This window comes from Nerophis ophidion, linkage group LG11 (assembly GCF_033978795.1).
Source record: "Nerophis ophidion isolate RoL-2023_Sa linkage group LG11, RoL_Noph_v1.0, whole genome shotgun sequence".
Taxonomy (NCBI): Eukaryota; Metazoa; Chordata; class Actinopteri; order Syngnathiformes; family Syngnathidae; genus Nerophis; species Nerophis ophidion.
In genome coordinates this window covers 1,460,113-1,483,098 of record NC_084621.1, presented here as the reverse complement: position 1 = coordinate 1,483,098, position 22,986 = coordinate 1,460,113, and the positions used below count along the sequence as shown (strand labels likewise).

Here is a 22,986-nt window from a genome sequence, read left to right as displayed (position 1 = left end):
ATTAAATATTCCACTTTGAAATAATTTTGGGTGGCAAATGTTGCATATTTTGTGTTTGCCATATAAAAAACTGAGCTGTTTTTTTTTTCCAAAGGAGGGCCTAAAACAAACAAACAAAAAACATAAACTACAAAAAAACTTATAATTGACAAATAGATCTGAAGTTGATCTCGAGACCATTGTGTTAAAAGTAAACAGTAAAAAAAATTCTATATATATATATATTTTTTTTAACACTTTAATGAGTAGGACCCCTTTGGATCAGTGTGTTTTGTTTGTAAGTGTCATTGCACAAAAAAAATACATTTGTGAATCAAAATAAATTATGAATTATTGACCAATTCAAGGCTCCAATTACGTCACAATAAAAATTCCACTGATATATTTTTGGCGGGCAAATGTTGCATATTTTGTGTTTGCTATATAAAAAACTGAGCTGTTTTTTTTTTTTCCAAAGAAGGGCCTAAAAATTAAAAAAAAATTAAACAAACTACAAAAAAACGTATAATTGACAAATAGATCTGAAGTTGATCTCGAGACTATTGTGTTAAAAGTAAACAGTAAAAAAAATGTACGTATATATTTTAACACCTTCATGAGTAGGACACCTTTGGATCAGTGTGTTTTGTTTTTAAGTGTCATTGCACAAAAAATAATAGTGAATTAAAATCAATGGTGTTATGAGTTGTTGGCCCTTTTACGGCTCCAATTATTAAAGAATCTCAAATATTCTACTTAAATATTTTATGGGGTGAAAATATTGCATATTTTGTGGTTTTTTTGCCATAAAAAAACATGGTTTTCTTTCCCAAAAAGAGCATACAACTTAAATCTTTAAAAACGTCATATTGACAGATAGACCTAATGTTGTTCTAGAGCAGGGGTCAGCAACCTTTTTGAAACCAAGACCTACTTCTTGGGTACTGATTCATGCCAAAGGCTACCAGTTTGATACACACTTCAATAAATAGCCAGAAATAGCCACTTTGCTCAATTTACCTTTAATAAATAAATCTACATATATATATATATATATATACATATATATATATATATATATAAAAAAAGAAAAAGGGGGATTTCTTTCTGTTATTCCGTCGTACATTTTTTTCCTTTAGCGGAATGTTTTTTTGTAGGGAATAAATGATGAAAAAAAACACTTAAATGAAAAGTTTAAAAGAGGAGCAAACACAAACAAAATGAAAATTACATTTTGAAACATAGTTTATCTCCAATTTCGACTCTTTAAAATTCAAAATTCAACCGAAAAAAATGAAGAAAAAAGTTAGCCGACTCGAATCTTTTTGAAAAAATTTAAAAAATTATTTATGGAACATCATTACTAATTTTTCCTGATTAAGATTAATTTTATAATTTAAAATCAAATCTGCACTTTGTTAGAATATATAACAAATTGGACCAAGCTATATTTCTAACAAACACAAATCATTATTTCTCCTAGATTTTACGGAACAAATTTTTTTAAAAGGAATTCAAAATACTTTGAAATAAGATTTAAATTTGATTCTACAGATTTTCTAAATTTGCCAGAATATTTTTTTGAATCTTAGTCATAATAAGTTTGAAGAAATATTTCAGAAATATTCTTTGTCAAAAAAACAGAAGCTAAAATGAAGAATTAAATTAAAATGTATGTGTTATTCTTTACAAAAAAAATAAAAATTTACATTGATTTAAATTGTCAGGAAAGAAGAGGAAGGTAAAAAGGTATATGTGTTTAAAAATCCTAAAATAATTTTTAACGTTGTATTTTTTCTCAAAAATTATCTTTCCGAAAGTTATAAGAAGCAAAGTAAAAAAAAAAAAGAATTTATTTAAACAAGTGAAGACCAAGTCTTTAAAATATTTTCTTGGATTTTCAAATTCTATTTGAGTTTTGTCTCTCTTAGAATTAAAAATATCGAGCAAAGTGAGACCAGCTTGCTAGTAAATAAATACAATTTAAAAAATAGAGGTAGCTCACTGGTAAGTGCTGCTATTTGAGCTATTTTTAGAACAGGCCAGCGGGCGACTCATCTGGTCCTTACGGGCGACCTGGTGCCCGCGGGCATCGCGTTGGTGACCCCTGCTCTAGAGATTTAAAACTTGAATAATATTATAGAAATAATAATACTGAATAATGACACATTTTTAACATTATATTTTTACCAAAACCCTTTGGGATCAAGCCTGAGTGGAGGCCTAAATGTAAATTTTTTATACATATATTGGATTGTTTTTTTAAATAAATGGCCCCCGCTTGCTTTGATTTTTCAGTGGAAAAAGTTTGGACACCCCTGGCTTAAATAACTGATGCTGCCAATATGCTTACTGGCACGCTACATCATGAGCACTTTTGTGGAGCTTCTTCTCCAATCATCTCACCATCGACGGTGATGAGCACAGCGAAGTCGAAGACGGCGTCAGGATGAACCACACAGCGACAGGTGTAGCGCCCGACGTCGCTGTACGACATCTGGGGAAGTTTGGCCACCAGTCCACTGTTGGGCTTTCGCTCCGCTTTTAAGGAACGACCATCCGGAGATATCCAGGTGACCCGCTCGACGGCAAACTCGGGGGTGAGCTTGGCAATCAGACTCAGGGTGCTCTGCTGAAGGACGGGGCTGCGCGGCGTGGTGCTGACTGAGGGAGGAAATAAAGAAATTAAAGCTGGAAGCCTCAGTGAACGGCTCAAACTGCATCGTCAACTTTGTCCCCACCACTCTTACTTTTACAGATAAAGAATATTAAAGGCCTACCGAAATGAGATGTTCTTATTTAAACGGGGATAGCAGCTCCATTCTATGTGTCATACTTCATCATTTCCCCATATTGCCATATTTTTGCTGAAAGGATTTAGTAGAGAACATCCACCATAAAGTTGGCAACTGGAGAAAAGCCCTGCCTGTACCGGAAGTCGCAGACGATGACGTCACATGTTGATGGCTCTTCATATATTCACATTGATTTTAATGGGAGCCTCCAACAAAAACAGCTATTCGGACCGAGAAAACGACAATTTCCCCATTAATTTGAGCGAGGATGGAAGATTTGTGTTTGAGGATATTGATAGCGACGGACTATCCATCCATCCATCCATCCATTTTCTACCGCTTATTCCCTTTTGGGGTCGCGGGGGGCGCTGGCGCCTATCTCAGCTACAATCGGGTGGAAGGCGGAGTACACCCTGGACAAGTAAATAAAAATAAAAACAAGTTAAAAAAAAAAACGCGATTGCAATCGCGTTGCATTGAGAGGGATTCATATTTTTTAGACACATTTACTAGGATAATTCTGGGAAATCCCTTATCTTTCTATTGTGTTGCTAGTGTTTTAGTGAGTTAAATAGTACCTGATAGTCGGAAGTGTACGTCCACGGCCGGGTGTTGACGTGCAGTGTCTCGGGGAGGTCGATGGCAGCTGTACGAAGAAGCGACTTTTTAACCACAATTTTATCACCAAAACCTGCTGGTTGACTTTCGGTTGGGATCCATGTCTGCTGTGATCCATAGTAAAGTTTCACCTTCGGGAATTTTAAACAAGGAATCACCGTGTGTTTGTGTGGCTAAAGGCTAAAGCTTCCAAACTCCATCTTGCTACTTTGACTTCTCCAATATTAATTGAACAAATTGCAAAAGATTCAGCAACACAGATGTCCAAAATACTGTGTAATTATGCGATTAAAGCAGACGACTTTTAGCTGTGTGTGTGTGTGCAGCGCTCATATTCATAACAGCCTGTGATGTCACGTGTACACGTCATCATTACGCGACGTTTTCAAGAAAAAAGTCCCGGGAAATTTAAAATTCCAATTTAGTAAAGTAAAAAGGCCGTATTGGCATGTGTTGCAATGTTAATATTTCATCATTGATATATAAACTATCAGACTGCGTGGTCGCTAGTAGTGGCTTTCAGTAGGACTTTAAATTCCTTGCAATAGCTCGTTGAGAAATGTTGTTCTAAAACTCTTCGACAATTTGCTTACAAAGTGGTGACCCTCACCCCATCCTTGTTTGTGAATGACTTAGCATTTCATGGAAGCTGCTTTTATAGCCAATCATGGCACCCACCTGTTCCCAATTAGCCTGCACACCTGTGGGATGTTCCAAATAAGTGTTTGATGAGCATTCCTCAACTTTATCAGGATTTATTGCCACCTTTCCCAACTTCTTTGTCACGTGTTGCTGGCATCAAATTCTAAAGTTAATGATTATTTGCAACAACAAAGTGTTTATGAGTTTGAACATGAAATATGTTGTCTTTGTAGCATATTCAACTGAATATGGCTTGAAAAGGATTCGCAAATCATTGTATTCTGTTTATATTTACATCCAACACAATTTCCCAACTCATAAGGAAACGGAATTTGTGATACTAATCAAATATCATCATAGATAATTTATCTGGCCCGAGGGCCTGGACTTTGACCCCACTGGACTGTGGTAATAGTTTTGGAGAAGTAGTATGATTAAATAAGCTCTGCTTCTTCCTGTTTCTTTTCGGGTATGTTAATTTGTGCAGTGGAAACAAGTCGGTTCCTTAGAGCAGTATTTTCCAACCACTGTGCCGCGGCACACTAGTGTGCCGTGAGATACAGTCTGGTGTGCCGTGGGAAATTGTCTAATTTCACCTATTTGGGTTAAAAATAGTTTTTGCAAACCAGTAATTCTAGTCTGCAAATGATGTGTTGTTGTTGAGTGTCGGTGCTGTCTAGAGGGCTTCCATATCAGTAGGTGGCAGCCGGTAACTAATTGCTTTGTAGATGTCGGAAACAGCAGGAGGCAGCATGCAGGTAAAAGGGTATCTAATACTTAAACCAAAAATAAACAAAAGGTGAGTGCCCCTAAGAAAAGGCATTGAAGCTTAGGGAAAGCTATCTAGAACCAAACTAAAACTGAACGGGCTACAAAAGTAAACAAAAACAGAATGCTGGACGACAGCAAAGACTTACTGTGGAGCAAAGACGGCGTCCACAATGTACAACCAAACATGACAATCAACAATGTCCCCACAAAGAAGGATGATAACAACTGAAATATTCTTGATTGCTAAAACAAAGTAGATGCGGGAAATATCGCTTTAAGGAAGACATGAAACTGCTACAAAAAAGAGAAAAAGCTACCAGAATAAGAGTGCAAGACAAGAAGTAAAACACTACACACAGGAAAACCACAAAAAAGTGAAAATAAGTCATGATGTGATGTGACAGGTGGCGACAGTACACCTACTTTGAGACAAGAGCTATAGTGATGCATGCTTGCTTATGCTTTAAGGCAGTGGTTCTTAAACTGGGTTCGATCGAACCATAGGGGTTTGGTGAGTCGGCCTCAGGGGTTTGGCGGAATCAAAACACATTGTCTCAATAAAAATTTTTCCCTATCGGCGGAATATGGATACGGCAACAGCAGAGGTCAGACTGATTTGCAGGTGTGTCATTTATGTACTGTGGTGGTTTTGTTCTGTGAACAAGGTGACGTTCATGTACAGTTCATTTTGTGCACCAGTAAAAAATACATAACACTTTAGTATGAGGAACATATTCACCATTAATTAGTTGCTTATTAACATGCAAATTAGTAACATATTGGCTTTAACTAGTCATTATGAAGTACTTATTAATGCCTCATTCGGCATGGCCTCGTTATAACCCTAACCAAATAACTCTAAATTAAGTCTTTGTTACTTAGAAAATGTTCTCCATACTAAAGTGTTAGCAAAAACATATAACTTTGTCTTGAATTTGAAAAAAAAAAAACATTTTATTTTTCATTAAGAAGGGTTGGGTGAATGCACATGTGAAAGTAATGGGCTTCGGGACGTCCAACAAGGTTAAGAACCACTGCTTTAAAGGGGAACATTATCACAATTTCAAAAGGGTTAAAAACAATAAAAATCCATTCCCAGTGGCTTGTTGTATTTTTTGAATTTTTTTTCAAAATGTTACCGGTCTCGGAATATCCCTAAAAAAAGCTTTAAAGTGCTTGATTTTCGCTATCTTCGAAACCACTATCCATTTCCCTGTGACGTCACACAGTGCTGCCAATGTAAACAAACAATTGCAAATACCACAGCAAGATATGGCGACATTAGCTCGGATTCAGACTCGGAATTCAGCGACTTAAGCGATTCAACAGATTACGCATGTATTGAAACAGATGGTTGGAGTATGAAAGTATTGAAGAAGAAACTGAAGCTATTGAGCGAATAGCTATTGACGCTATTCATAGCCATAGCATGGCCGAATAGCCTCGTTAGCATCGCCGGTAAAATGTGCGGACCAAACGATCAGGACTTTCGCATCTTGTGACACTGGAGCAACTTAAATCCGTCGAATGGTAAGTGTTTGTTTCGCATTAAATGTGGGTGGAAGGAAACGTAATATAGTTGCAAATGCATCTGCAGGTTATCCATACATCTCTGTGCCATGTCTGCTTTAGCACCGCCGGTAAATAGCATGTTAGCGTCGATTAGCGTAGCATGTTAGCATCGATTAGCTGGCAGTCACGCCGCGACCAAATATGTCTGATTAGCACATAAGTCAACATCAACAAAACTAACCTTTGTGATTTCGTTGACTTTATAGTTGCAAATGCATCTGCAGGTTATCCATACATCTCTGTGCCATGTCTGTCTTAGCATCGCCGGTCAAATGTGGAGACACTCTGGCACATTCAATGGAGGTCTGGCGGCAGACACTTTGGCATCTTGGGGCCAGTGGTGCAACTTGAATCCCTCCCTGTTAGTGTTGTTACACCCTCCGACAACACACCGATGAGGCATGATGTCACCAAGGTTCCAAAAAATAGTCGAAAAAACGTAAAATAACAGAGCTGAGACCCAGTGTTTGTAATGTGTTGAAAATGAAAATGGCGGGTGTGTTACCTCGGTGACGTCACATTCTGACGTCATCGCCTCCAGAGCGATAAACAGAAAGGCGTTTAATTCGCCAAAATTCACCCATTAGCGTTCAGAAATTGGTTAAAAAAGTATATGGTCTTTTTTCTGCCCCATCAAGGTATATATTGACGCTTGCATAGGTCTGCTGATAATGTTCCCTTTAAGGTCATATCCAACAATTGTGACAACCACATTTTACTGTTAAGTGAGTTTCAATTTTAAATCATTTCTGCTGGTGGTGTGCCTCCGCATTTTTTTCAACGCAAATAATGTGCCTCGGCTCGAAAAAGGTTGAAAAACACTGCCTTAGAGTAAGTTGGTCAAGCATGTCGGGAACAAACAAAAGCATGACTACAACCTTTGGTTGCCAGTTCCTACCGGACATGAAGGCCACAAGTGTTGTCTTCTTCTTGACTCTCCTCCCCTGCTGCTTAATGACACACTTGTAAAGGCCAACATGTTGCAATGTGGGTTGGAAGAATAGAGAGAAATCCCCCGTGTCATAGAAGTACGGGTCAGCCAGGCGCATGGAGGGATGGTAGGCGGCGCCGGAGAATTTTTCACGTTGGTTGGCCGAGAGCGCCACTTTCCAGTCATCCGCACCGAGTGGCTTGACCATCCAGTTGATGTCCACGGCGCCCCTGGCTTCCCTATCGATGCATACTAAGAGGATGCCGTGGTTGGGTCTCCCCACCATGACTTCATCCCAGTCTGAAAGGGAAGAAAGAAAAAAGCAAATCACACAATTTATCTCCAACCGAGTCACTTGAAAGGCCGCTCAATGCCGGTTGACACGGCACATCACGACCTGTATAGGACTTCTCGGGGGAAAAACCTGAATACCTTTGGCGCCGACGCCAGCGGAATAACACAATGTCGAGGCCACGAGGACAAAGGTGAGGAAAAAACACTCCATCGCATGTAAACACTCGAGCTGCGACAGCAAACTAAATATTTGTTGGGCATCTTTCAGCCTAACAGGATGCATGGACAGGAAACATCATGTGTGCGTCAGACTGATAGCCCTAAAAAAATACACGATTAATACTCTAACCCTTGTGTGGTGTTCGGGTCTGTGGGGCCCGTTTTCATTTATCATTAAAAGAAAAATGATACAATAATTAATTTGGCTCATTTTCTGTGAAGAACATATATCAGAATACATATTTAATGACCACACATCATACATTCTATTACATATAATAGAAGTGTGGAAATTCATGTTCTGTGTACCAAACACACCATACTTGACACCTCCGATTTCGGGAGGTGGGGGGCGTGGTTTGGGGCAGGGCGTGGTTGGGGGCGTGGTTTGGGGCAGGGCGTGGTTGGGGGCGTGGTTAAGAGGGGAGAAGTATATTTACAGCTGTTGTGTGCACTATTATTGTCCCATATGCATGATTGATTGAAACTTTTATTAGTAGATTACACAGTACAGTACATATTCCGTACAATTGACCACTAAATGGTAACACCCCAATAAGTTTTTCAACTTTAACCAATTCATGGTACAAATATATACTATCAGCATAATACAGTCATCACACAAGTTAATCATCATAGTATATACATTGAATTATTTACATTATCTGCGATGAGGTGGCGACTTGTCCAGGGTGTACCCCGCCTTCCGCCCGATTGTAGCTGAGATAGGCGCCAGCGCCCCCCGCGACCCCGAAAGGGAATAAGCGGTAGAAAATGGATGGGATGGATATTTACATTATTTACAATCCGGGGGGTGGGATGAGGAGCTTTGGTTGATATCAGTACTTCAGTCATCAACAGAGAAATGGACATTGAAAAAGTATAGGTGTGACTTAGTAGGATATGTACAGCCAGCAGGGAACATAGTGAGTTCACATAGAATAAGAACAAGTATATACATTAGAAATACATTCAATTATTTACATTAGGTTATTTAAAATCTGGGGAGATGGGACGTGAATGGAGGAGGGTATTAGTAAAGGGTTGAAGTTGCCTAGAGGTGTTGTGGTGCATGTACAGTAGATGGCAGTATTGTCCTGTTTAAGAGTGTCACAACATTGCTGTTTACGGCAGACGAACTGCTTTACGGTAGAAGAAAACGTGACTGCTGTTGTTGTGTGTTGTTACCGCGCTGGGAGGACGTTAATGAGACTGCCTAACAATAAACCCACATAAGAAACCAAGAACTCGCCCTCGATCATTCTACAGTTATAACGTCATTTGGCAGGCATGCTGTTTATATTGTGGGAAAGCGGACGTGAAAACAGGCTGTCGACACATCACTCAGGTCCGCATGAATTTCGGGAGATTTTCGGGAGAGGCGCTGAATATCGGGAGTCTCCCGGAAAATCCGGGAGGGTTGGCAAGTACGACGCACGCACGCACGCACGCACGCACGCACGCACGCACGCACGCACGCACGCACGCACGCACGCACGCACGACACACACACACACACACACACACACACACACACACACACACACACACACACACACACACACAGAGAGAGAGAGCAGGCCTAAACAGAGGGAGGACAGAGTGTAGGTACACAGAACATCAGAGGGTCAAATGTGCGAGAAAATGAGAGCAGACAGTGTTGAAAAACAACGTTGCAACCTTGTGTGGGAACCGCAGATGCAGAAACATAAAAGAAGAATCCCTGTAAGATGCAGAAAATGGCAGAGAAATTTTCCGTGCAACGTTCATGTTGTTGTAACTCAGCCAGCGTTTGTGGGTCTGACGGACCCGTTGAATTTTGTGGCTTTTAATGCCTCACAATCAAACACTTTTATGTTAAAATACTGAACAGATGTTCACCTTATCCAAATAAACATCTGTTCAGTTCCCACACAATGTTGCAACATTGTTTGTCAACACTGTCTGCTCTTATTTTCTCGCACATTTGACAAATGTTTACTTTATCCCAATAAACATCTGTTCGGTATTTAAACATAAAAGTGTTTGATTGTGCTAGAGTTTATGTCAGCTGCATTCGGGCGGAAGGCAGTGTACACCCCGGACAATCATCGGTACTTAAAAAATAATGTTACGGAACCTCGATCCCTCAGGCGGTTCTGCACCAAAAAGCGACATCCGTATGTAAAGGATATCACCTCATGGGCTCAGGAACACTTCAGAAAACTACATGGGTAACTTACACATCTGTGAAGGCACCATTAATGCTGAAAGGTACATACAGGTTTTGGAACAACATATGTTGTCATCCAAGCAACGTTATCATGGGCGCCCCTGCTTATTTCAGCAAGACAAAGCCAAGCCACGTGTTACAACAGCGTGGCTTCATAGTAAAAGAGTGCGGGTACTAGACTGGCGTATAGTCCAGACCTGTCTCCCATGGAAAATGTGTGGCACAACATGAAGCCTAAAATACCACAACGGAGACCCCGGACTGTTGAACAACTTAAGCTGGACATCAAGCAAGAATGGGAAAGAATTCCACCTGAAAAGCTTCAAAAATATGTCTCCGCAGTTCCCAAACGTTTACTGAGTGTTTTTAAAAGGAAAGGCCATGTAACACAGTGGTAAAAATGCTCCTGCGGCAACTTTTTTGCAATGTGTCGCTGCCATTAAATTTTGAGTTAATGATTAGTTGCAGAAAACAATTTAGTTTTTCAGTTCAAACATTAATTATCTTGTCTTTGCAGTTTATTCAACTGAATAAATGTTGAAAACGATTTGCAAATAATTGTATTCTTACGCATTACACAACGTGCCAACTTCACTAGATTTGTACAAACCCCGTTTCCATATGAGTTGGGAAATTGTGTTAGATGTAAATATAAACAGAATACAATGATTTGCAAATCCTTTTCAAGCCATATTCAGTTGAATATGCTACAAAGACAACATATTTCATGTTCAAACTCATAAACTTTATTTTTTTTTGCAAATAATAATTAACTTAGAATTTCATGGCTGCAACACGTGCCAAAGTAGTTGGGAAAGGGCATGTTCACCACTGTGTTACATCACCTTTTCTTTTAACAACACTCAATAAACGTTTGGGAACTGAGGAAACTAATTGTTGAAGCTTTGAAAGTGGAATTCTTTCCCATTCTTGTTTTATGTAGAGCTTCAGTCCTTCAACAGTCCGGGGTCTCCGCTGTCGTATTTTACGCTTCATAATGCGCCACACATTTTCCATGGGAGACAGGTCTGGACTGCAGGCGGGCCAGGAAAGTAGCCGCACTCTTTTTTGACAAAGCCACGCTGTTGTAACGCTTGTTTTGCTGAAATAAGCAGGGGCGTCCATGATAACGTTGCTTGGATGACAACATACAGTATGTTGCTCCAAAACCTGTATGGACCATTCAGCATTAATGGTGCCTTCACAGATGTGTAAACTGAACGGTCGCTTTTAGACCCGCTCGACATCCATTGCTTTCGGTCCCCTAGGGAAGGGGGGTTGCCCACATTTGTGGTCCTCTCCAAGGTTCTCATAGTCATCATTGTCACTGACGTCCCACTGGGTGTGAGTTTTCCTTGCCCTTATGTGGGTTCTTCCGAGGATGTCGTAGTCGTAGTGGTTTGTGCAGTCCTTTGAGACATTTGTGATTTAGGGCTATATAAATAAACATTGATTGATTGATGATTGATAAGTTACCCATGCCTTGGGCACTAATACACCCCCATACCATCACACATGCTGGCTTTTGAACTTTGCGCCTATATCAATCCAAATAGTTATTCTCCTCTTTGATCTGGAGGACACCACGTCCTCTGTTTCCAAATATAATTTGAAATGTGGACTCGTCAGACCACAGAACACCTTTCTACTTTGCATCAGTCCATCTTAGATGAGCTCGGGCCCAGCCAAGCCAGCGGCGTTCCTTGGTGTTGTTGATAAATGGGTTTGGCTTTGCATAGTAGAGTTTTAACTTGCACTTACAGATGTAGCGACCAACTGTAGTTACTGACAGTGGTTTTATGAAGTGTTCCTGAGCCCATGTGGTGAGATCCTTTACACACTGATGTCGGTTTTTGATGCAGTACCGCCTGAGGGATCAAAAGTCCGTAATATCATCGCTTACGTGCAGTGATTTCTCCAGATTCTCTGAACTTTTTGATGATTTTACGGACCGTAGATGGTAAAATCCCTAAATTCCTTGCAATAGCTCGTTGAGAAATGTTTTTCTAAAACTGTTCGACAATTTGCTTACAAAGTGGTGACCCTCACCCCATCCTTGTTTGGGAATTACTTAGCCTTTCATGGAAGCTGCTTTTATAGCCAATCATGGCACCCACCTGTTCCCAATTAGCCTGCACACCTGTGGGATGTTCCAAATAGGTGTTTGATGAGCATTTCTCAACTTTATCAAAATTTATTGCCACCTTTCTCAACTTCTTTGTCACGTGTTGCTGGCATAGAATTGTAAAGTTAATGATTATTTGGAAAAAAAATAAAGTTTATGAGTTTGAACATCAATATGTTGTCTTTGTAGCATATTCAACTGAATATGGCTTGAAAATTATTTGCAAATCATTGTATTCTGTTTATATTTACATCTAACACCATTTCCTAACTCATATGGAAACTGGGATTTGTTTTATAATTCATACACCAAATAATATATTGTGATATTTATCATTATCACTACAGTATATATCAGTGGTTCTCAACCTTTTTTCAGTGATGTACCCCCTGGGAACATGTTTTTAATTCAAGTACCCCCTAATCACAGCAAAGTATTTTGGGTTGAAAAAAAGAGATAAAGAAGTAAAATACAGCACTATGTCATCAGTTTCTGATTTATTAAATTGTATAACAGTGCAAAATATTGCTCATTTGTAGTGGTCTTTCTGGGACTATTTGGAAAAAAAAAATGTAAAAATAACTAAAAACTTGTTGAAAAACAAACAAGTGATTCAATTCTAAATAAATATTTCTCCACATAGAAGTAATCATCAACTTAAAGTGCCCTCTTTGGGGATTGTAATAGAGATCCATCTGGATTCATCAACCTACTTCCAAACATTTCTTCACAAAAAAAGAAATCTTTAACATCAATATTTATGGAACATGTCCACAAAAAAACCAACACTGAATATTGCATTACATTCATATTTTGTTGAAGTATTATTAAAGAAATATATTTATAAAGGATTTTTGAAGTGTTGCTATTTTTAGAATATTTAAAAAAAATCTCCCGTACCCCTTGGCATACCTTCAAGTACCCCCATTTGAGAACCACTGGTATATATATGATCGTCCATATTGCTCATCCCTGATGTTACAAAGTCCACCAAAGTGTGCACAGAGTATCTTTTTTATTTTTTTCCTTCCATTTTTGGTCAGGACCAGACTAACCAACCACAAGAGGAAAAAAAAACGTGGCTTTAAACTCCTGACCTCCATCATTTTGCTTCTACAAAGGGAGTCTTCCCTGAGTGCGGGTGAGAACATGAAAGCCAGGGATGGAAAGAGATGAAATAAAGACGTTTGGGTGAGTGTGGGTGCACGGCAACCCCTGGGCTACTTGTCTTTTACATCCCATAAACGTCTTTAATTAAGTTAGAGGTGTTATCAGTTCCTCTGAGCACCACTGCATATTTTGGTGTCTGCATAATTAGCGCTAGGCTGATTGGGGTGGAGAGTTATGGCGGGTTTCTGATGACATTGAAGCTGGGAGAAAAAATGGAGCTGCCGTGTGTCCACCTGTTTGTACGTAAATAATCACCACAAGCCTTAGACCAGGGGTCGGGAACCTTTTTGGCTGAGAGAGCCATGAAAGCCAAATATTTCAAAATGTATTTCCGTGAGAGCCATATCATATTTTTTAACACTCAATACAACTAAATGCATGCATTTTTAAGTAAGACCAACATTTTTAGAGTATAAAAAGTCTCTTATTCTTTTTCATAACATTGTTATTCTGAAGCTAACCAATAATAAATAAAATGTCATCTCTGTTGATCATGTGCTGTTTGTCTTTTGGACTCTTTAAGTTCCTGTTTTTTTTCCACTCCCTTGTCTGGTTTCCTTGGTTACTCATTTTGTCCACCTGTCTCTGGTGGACAAAATGCCTGCTCACCTGCTTCCCGAGCACTAATCAGAGGCAGTATTTAAGCTTGTCTTTGCCAGTCAGTCGCCCTGGTGTCAATGTGATCTTTTCTTGCTCTGTGCTGACTTGTTTCATGCCTTGCCATAGTTTCGTGCTTCATGCCATGCCAAGTAAGTTTTGTTTGATTTATGTTCATAGTCTGTTTATGCGTTAGCTTTCTTCCTTAGCCCAAATTGTGCCTCCGCTGTGAGCGATTTTTGTTTGTATCTTTTTTTAGTTTAAATTAAGTCATGTTTTTACCTAAATGCCATGTCCCGAGAAGTCCGTCTGCCTTCCTGGGAGAACGACCCCCCCATTGTGACATAAAATACTTCTTACCATTAATGCGACTTCTTGAACAGGTGCGGTAGGAAACAGACGGATGGATTTAAATGCATGAGAATGTTTTATATTGTGAACGTTATTTTTAGCACTGTGAATTTCAGCGTAATTATTCATAATTATCGTGTTAAGCAATGTCAGCTAAGATTTATCTGAGAGCCAGATGCAGTCATCAAAAGAGCCACATCTGGCTCTAGAGCCATAGGTTCCCTACTCCTGCCTTAGATGGATCTGCTTCCTGCCAGTTAATATCTGTCTCATTATCACCGCCACAGGCCTCCCTGGAGGAGCAGAGGAGGGATGGTTGGGGTGAATGGCGGCGAAGGACAAGTGGACAAAAGCTAGGAATAAAAGAAGAAGAGGGACGGAAATTGGTGGAGGAAAGTGCAAACGATCAGTGGGAGTGAAGAGTGTGAAATGGCCAGCAAAAGAAATAGATATAGGGTTCAAGACTACAGTGGGTGAAGGTAAGGAGGTTTTAATGGCTTATTTGAGGAAAGCGAAGGAAAAAAAATAGGATGGAAAAAAATAGTGCTCCTATAATGTCACCACAGGATGGCTACAGGAAACATGTAAAGACTGTGATCACGAACGTAGAAGAGGAGAACCTATTGTAGCTACAGTAGGGGAAGGATTGATATGCTCCCATTCCTGGGTGGATCTGCCGTGAAAGGAAGACGGAGGTGTTTAATCATTTTGCAATGCAGTCTGCTGAAAACAAGTGAAAGATGCCACTCTTCGTACAAACCCCGTTTCCATATGAGTTGGGAAATTGTGTTAAAGTTAAAGTACCAATGATTGTCACACACATACTAGATGTGGTGAAATTATTCTCTGCATTTAGATGTAAATATAAACAGAATACAATGATTTGCAAATCAGTTTCAACCCATATTCAGTTGAATATGCTACAAAGACAACATATTTGATGTTCAAATAAACATTAACTTTAGAATTTGATGCCAGCAACACGTGACAAAGAAGTTGGGAAGGGCGGCAATAAATACTGATAAAGTTGAGGAATGCTCATCAAACACTTATTTGGAACATCCCACAGGTGTGCAGGCTAATTGGGAACAGGTGGGTGCCATGATTGGCTATAAAAGCAGCTTCCATGAAATGCTCAGTCATTCACAAACAAGGATTGGGAAACCGTCACCACTTTGTGAACAAAACAAATGCGTGAGCAAATAGTCAAACAGTTTTAGAACAACATTTCTCAACGGGCTATTGCAAGAAATTTAGGAATTTCACCATCTACGGTCCGTAATATCATCAAAAGGTTCAGAGAATCTGGAGAAATCAATGCACCTAAGCAATGATATAACGGAACTTCGTTCCCTCAGGCGGTACTGCATCAACAAGCGACATCAGTGTGTAAAGGATATCACCACATGGGCTAAGGAACACTTCATAAAACCACTGTCAGTAACTACAGTTTGTCGCTACATCTGTAAGTGCAAGTTAAAACTCTACTGTGCAAAGCCAAAGCCATTTATCCAGAAACGCCGCCGGCTTCGCTGGGCCCGAGCTCATCTAAGATGGACTGATGCAAAGGTGAAAAGTGTTCTGTGGTCTGACGAGTCCACGTTTCAAATAGTTTTTTGGAAACGGTTGGAATTGCCACAAAAGACGTTTTTAAGACATTCAAAACTACTAAAGTAGATGGCGCATGACCCAAATTTATGACGTTTCATGTGTCAGGTAAACCGTGACGACTAGCACCATATGAATCCCCTTCCTAACTGTAAGAGGGACAAACTTGTCTCTCAGCAAGAACAAAGCACAAAGACACTGTTTTTGCCTTTGAATATAAACAGAATGCACTTGTTTTTTTAGACAAAACCCCAAACCAGTGAAGTTGGCACATTGTGTAAATGGTAAATAAAAACAGAATACAATGACTTGCAAATCCTTTTCAACTTATATTCAATTGAATATACTGCAAATACAAGATACTTAATGTTCCAACTGGTAAATGGTGTTATTTGTTGACAATATTAGCTCAGGGGTCTGAAACTCACTTCACCTGGGGGCCACTGGATGCAGAGTCTGGGTGAGGCTCGGCCGTGAGAAAAGATTTCCCCAAAAAATGTTACATACTCAGCATGTCTAGTTGTATGATGACGTTTCAAATTGTATCCCTTGTGCATCGCAACTTTGTCTGTGCAAATAAGACACGTCGGGGTGCTTCTGTGCTCAACAAAGAAATATTGCATCTCCCACTTTTCCTAAAATTGTCTTTGCTCATCACTAACCTTTCTCTTCACTGCAGGCTTTGAAAAAGACATGTTTGGGGTTGTGGAATATATTTGTATTCATCCCACACACGGAGAATAATGTTATTTCCGGAATGTGTGTCGTTCCGCTTTTCCACCCTTACACCAACACGGCGGTCCGCGGATAGTAGCCGGGAAAGTACCGGGATAGCGAGCGCAAAAAAGTGACAGCTTTTTTGTTAGTGTTATCCGGCGTCATATAGAAATATATGTAGTGTTCATTGTGTGAGGCAATGCAAATTAAACAATAAACAAAACACATAACGGTTTGAAGTGGTCTAGGTTATTGCTGACGGACAGGTGTCGAGGAGTGACTGCAGCCACGCACAAAGGAAAACCTCGTCTTCATGGCAACGTCACTGTCACTTTCACTCATTTGCCGCTTTTCCACTAATGCAGGGGTAGGCAACCCAGAATGTTGAAAGAGCAATTTTGGACCAAAATAACACAACGCTGTCAAGCGTCATTCATATAAAACTCGCGGGCCACACTAACATTAAACTTTCATATTAAGACGGCGTGGCGAAGTTGGTAGAGTGGCTGTATCAGCAATCTGAGGGTTACTGGTTCAATCCCCACCTTCTACCATCCTAGTCACGTCTGTTGTGTCCTTGAGCAAGACACTTCACCCTTGCTCCTGTTGGGCCCTGGTGAGCGCCTTGCATGGCAGCTCCCACCGTCAGTGTGTGAATGGGCGATGTGGAAATACTGTCAAAGCGCTTTGGGCTCCTTAAAAAGGGGTAGAAAAAAGCCCTATACAAGTAAAACCCATTTACCATTTACCAAGGTGGGGGCCGCAAAAGAAAGTCTCGCGGGCCGCGTGTCTGAGACCCCTGTATTAGCTCATTTGGAATTTGATGCATGCAACATGTTTCAATAAAAGCTGGCACAAGTGGCAAAAAAGACTGAGAAAGTTGAGGAATGCTCATCAAACACTTATTTGGAACATCCCACAGGTGAACAGGCTAATTGGGGAACAGGTGGGTGCCATGATTGGGTATAAAGGCAGCTTCCATGAAATGCTCAGTTATTCACAAACAAGGATGGGGCGAGGGTCACCACTTTGTGAACAAATGCGTGAGCAAATTGTCAAACAGTTTAAGAACAACATTTCTCAACCAGCTATTGCAAGAAATTTAGAGAATTCACCAGACTACAGTGTGGTGGGCGTGGCCTGCGCACCTGCAGAGACGCGGGGTGTGGCAGGACCGGCTTCGAGGTTGGCGACAGGTGAGTGGATGACACAGCTGAAAGTGTTTGTCTATACACCTGTTGCTCTGTTAAAAGGTAGCAGTCGGGAAGTGAAGTGAAGTGAATTATATTTATATGTGCTTTTCTCAAAGCGACTCAAAGCGCTTTACATTGTGAAACCCAATATCTAAGTTACATTTTTTAAACCAGTGTGGGTGGCACTGGGAGCAGGTGGGTAAAGTGTCTTGCCCAAGGACACAACGGCAGTGACTAGGATGGCAGAAGCGGGGATCGAACCTGCAACCCTCAAGTTGCTGGCACGGCCGCTCTACCAACCGAGCTATACCGCCCGGGAAGGAGAGGTTGTTGAGGCTGGAGCACACGCGAGACCTGTCAGGGGGTCGTCCTCCACCTCCTCCGGTGGTCCAGCCAGGTTGGGTGCCAAATGTGACGGTCTCTTGTCGTCGTCGTGCGGGTTCAACTGACCACCAAGGAAGGACATCTCTTTTCAGGTTTGACTCTTATTTATTTTTCAATAAAGAAGGTTTTTTTTGTCCTGACTGCTGCCTTTTAACAGAGCGACAGGTGATTACAGAAACACTTTCAGCTGTGTCATCCACTCACCTGTCGCCAACCTCGAAGCCGGTCCTGCCACACCCCGCTTCGCTGCAGGTGCGCAGGCCACGCCCACCACACACAGGTATTGATATCATGGCCTATGAATATAGCAAATATACTGCCAGTGGTCCAACAGGTGGTCTTAACACTGTGGGGAGACATGTGCATGCAGCTCATGCAGCATGGCGCGCCGCGTAGAAATGATTGCGAATGACGATAAAGCAATGAAAACTCTGTTGGCATTTAAGATCTGAGAGGCGCTCCGCTTGCTCGGGTGAGCGGCACCGCAGAAAGAGAGCGAGAGAGAATGAAATCTCCCCGCGAAGGTGCATAATATAGTATAATTTGTTTTTTGCAGGCACGCACAGCGTTTCTTTGACCCCTGAGGCTTCACCATGCCAACCTCACCGAATACACATAATAAGCGGGAGGGTGACACTTCTGGAAATGGAAGAAAGCCGGGGTTTAAACCGTAGGACTTATGAAGATGTAATTATACTGGCTGTAAAACACTTGGGTTTAGGGATTAGACCTTAAACCAGATAATGTTCTTGTGTGCACTCGTACTCACAGCAAAACAGAACAAAAGTGGAGGTTACACTGCACTGAGAGAGAGAGAGACAGAGAGAGGGAGAATGTCATCAACAAATATATGAGGAGCTGCATTGGATTTGTGTTTAATGAATGTTTGTCATCACTGGGGTTCTTAAGCAAGGCAGCAGAGGGCGCTAGATGCCTCAACACTGACATCCATTACTGCCTCCTAATACTTCCATCCATCCATCCATTTCCTACCGCGTATTCCCTTCGGGGTCGCGGAGGGTGCCGGAGCCTATCTCAGCTACAATCGGGCGGAGGGCGGGTTACACCCTGGACAAGTCGCAGGGCCAACATAGATAGATAGACAGACAACATTTACACTCACATTCACACACTAGGGCCAATTCTTACTTAATGATTGCCTTTTTGACAAATTATGAGGATGTTCATTCATCTTTTGGGGAACAAAGTCAAGTTATGCAAAGCAGGTAAATATAGAAGGTGAATATTCTACATAATAAAATAGATGTCAATACATTAATTAAGTTTTTTACTGCTTGAGCTAAATATGGTCTTTTAACCTGCAACCATAATTTATTCTCGTAAGATTTTTATTATCTTAATAGTAAAAAACTTAATGTATTTTTTCGACTGTTTCAAAATACAACTGTGTTTCATCTACAATATAAATTAATTAATATATTATTCCTATTTGTCCAAATATTGTAAATAAATATTCAAGGTGTCCTAAAGAATTCGACATCCTTTTAAAAGGAATGATGTCATTTTTGTGTGGAAACCCTGTATTATATTGGTCAATAAAAAGGCAAATATTATATTTGCAATTCTAATAAATTCATATTTATTTATTTAAAAGCTTTTACGTTTGTCAATGTCAGACTTTTATACAGTATATGTATTTTCAATAGACATTAGGAATCTTACAACTCACGATTCGATTTCGATTCTTGGGGTGATGATTCAATTCAGAATGTATTTTTGATTCAACACCATTCTCAATTCAAACTGATTATTTTGTATAAAAATTAACGGCGATGACCAAGAAGAACGCGGAGTTGGAATATAATTACAACACTTTGTGTACATATTTATAATACTTACATATTTATACAATATGTAACTACAAGCTCCATTCACAGACAGAGTCCCATTGCTTTTATGAGCGGTCGAGCGAGTCAAAAGACGGAAAAAATAAATTAATAAAAAAATAAAAAAAATTGTGGCGGCCGTAATTCTTTCGGGGGCCGCCACAAATAAATGAATGTGTGGGAAACCCTGTAAATACATTTAATAAAGTCAAATTCAAATAAGGCAACAAGAGAAGTATCCTACACTTCTCTTTTGTGAAGTAAATCTGAACAGCCGATATGTGCCTCTACATCAACTATAGGATTTGCCTGAGAAGCTGGACAGGACAAAAAAAAAAAAAAAACAGATTTTCCTCTAAGGTTATATTTCTCCTCTTTAGTTGAGAAGAATTGTTGTACATTCTTTGGTCGCAGGTTATAATTTACTTTGTAAATCAATTTAGCTGTTTGCAATTTTACCAAATCATCGAGCTTTAATATTTTTGACTCAATAAATAAAGGGTTTGTATGTTCTCTATATCCAACATTATGTATTATTCTAATCCATCTTTTTTGTAACAGTTAACAAATGTAGCGCACATTTGTAGTTGTTTCCCCATATTTCTGCATAATAACTCAGATATGTAACACTAGCGAGCAGTAGAGAATATAAAGTGATTTTTGGCCAAGGACGTATTTTGCTTTATTCATTATTGAAATATTTTTTGCCACCTTATGTTGTATGTTTTGTATATGAGATTTCCAGTTCATTTTATCATTTTTTACAGGGGTAGGGAACCTATGGCTCTAGAGCCAGATGTGGCTCTTTTGATGACTGCATCTGGCTCTCAGATAAGTCTTAGCTGACATTGCTTAACACGATAATTATGAATAATTCCGCTGGAATTCACAGTGCTAAAAATAACGTTCACAATATAAAACATTCTCATGCATTTAAATCCATCCGTCTGTTTCCTACCGCACCTGTTCAAGAAGTCGCATTAATGGTAAGGCAGACGGACTACTCGGGACATGGCATTTAGGTAAAAACATGACTTCATTTAAACTAAAAAAAGATACAAACAAAAATCGCTCACAGCGGAGGCACAACTTGGGCTAAAGAAGAAAGCTAACGCATAAACAGACTATGAACATAAATCAAACAAAACTTACTTGGCATGGCATGAAGCACGAAACTATGGCAAGGCATGAAACAAGTCAGCACAGAGCAAGAAAATATCACATTGACGCCAGGGCGACTGACTGGCAAAGACAAGCTTAAATACTGCCTCTGATTAGTGCTCGGGAAGCAGGTGAGCAGGCATTTTGTCCACCAGAGACAGGTGGACAAAATGAGTAACCAAGGAAACCAGACAAGGGAGTGGAAAAAAACAGGAACTTAAAGAGTCCAAAAGACAAACAGCACATGATCAACAGAGATGACATTTTATTTATTATTGGTTAGCTTCAGAATAACAATGTTATGAAAAAGAATAAGAGACTTTTTACACTCTAAAAATGTTGGTCTTACTTAAAAATGCATGCATTTAGTTGTATTGAGTGTTAAAAAATATGATATGGCTCTCACGGAAATACATTTTGAAATATTTGGCTTTCATGGCTCTCTCAGCCAAAAAGGTTCCCGACCCCTGATCTATTAATACTCCCAAAAATCTGGTTTCTCTTACCCTTTCAATATCTACTCCGTCTATTTGTATTCGTGTCTGATGCTCTTTTCTACTGTTACCAAATAGCATTATTTTAGTTTTACTGAGATTCAAAGATAGTCTGTTTTTATCAAACCATTTTTTTTAATTTGTTCATTCTTCCGTTATTATTTGTATTATCTTCTGTGTGTTCTCTCCTGAACAGAAAGCAGTTGTGTCGTCTGCAAATAAAACTAACTTCAAGTCCTATCTAACTTTACAAATGTCGTTTGTATAAAGATGAAACAATCTTGGACCCAGTATTGATCCCTGGGGTACACCACAAGATATATCCAACCGTGTTGACATGTTTTCACCCATCTTCACATATTGCTTCCTGTTGGTTATAACATTTCCTGCGATGAGGGGGCGACTTGTCCAGAGTGTACCCCGCTATCCGCCCGAATGCAGCTGAGATAGGCTCAAGCCCCCTGTGACCCCAAAAGGGACAAGCGGTAGAAAATGGATGGATTCATTTTAACATTGCATTTTTAGTGCTAAAAAAGCGTGTTTTTTTTTGTAATACTTTCTAAGTATTGTCCTTTTTTCGAAAATGTTATCCATTCAATTGCCAAATAATTCCTGATTAATGTGTTTTTTTTAATTTTTTTAGCATTGACAATAAGAGCAAAATAAAGAAAGACAAAATAAAAACAAACAGCCTGCATGGCAGCTTTGTGTCAACACCTCACCTCATTCTACTTTTTTTTAAGTGTTTTTTATTTTTGCAATAGCATTTCCAAAATGTGTGGTGGGCCACTAAACAGTTAGCTGCAGGCCGCAAAAGGCCCCCGGGCCGCACTTTGGGCACCCCTGTTATAGAGTATCCAGTAACAAACGCGTCCGCATCAATAACTGTGACACAAGTTATTTGCTTAAAGTCCTACTGAAAGCCACTACTAGCCACCACGCAGTCTGATAGTTTATATATCAATGATGAAATATTAACATTGCAACACATGCCAATACGGCCGCTTTAGTTTACTAAATTGCAATTTTAAATTTCCCGCAGAGTTGAAAACGTCGCGGAATGATGAGGCGTGCGCGTGACATCACGGACTGTCAGGACATATTAGCCCAGCACCATTTGCGGCTAAAAGTCGTCTCTTTTCATCGCGCAATTAAACAGTATTCTGGACATCTGTGTTGCTGAATATTTTGCAATTTGTTCAATTAATAATGGAGAAGTCAAAGTAGAAAGATGGAGTTGGGAAGCTTTAGCCTTTAGCCACACAAACACGAGGTGATTCCTTGTTTAAAATTCCCGGAGGTGAAG

The 22,986-nt window shown here is 39.9% G+C and overlaps 1 protein-coding gene across 4 annotated transcripts in view; it reads right to left on the bottom strand.

Annotated features, from left to right (window-relative positions):
• Nucleotides 1-22,986, bottom strand: part of g6fl (g6f-like) — a 71,652-nt gene that overhangs the window by 45,778 nt on the left and 2,888 nt on the right. For 3 of the 4 annotated variants that reach the window (XM_061914809.1, XM_061914811.1, XM_061914812.1), the window contains exons 1-3: nt 7,741-7,833; nt 7,276-7,608; nt 2,386-2,643 (exon numbers count right to left, since the gene is read on the bottom strand). In XM_061914809.1, coding sequence (XP_061770793.1) covers nt 2,386-2,643; nt 7,276-7,608; nt 7,741-7,813 — 664 coding nt within the window. In that variant the 5' untranslated portion in view covers nt 7,814-7,833. Of the gene's footprint in view, nt 1-2,385; nt 2,644-7,275; nt 7,609-7,740; nt 7,834-22,986 lie in introns of those variants that run through there. The other variant, XM_061914810.1, reaches the window with a different exon arrangement.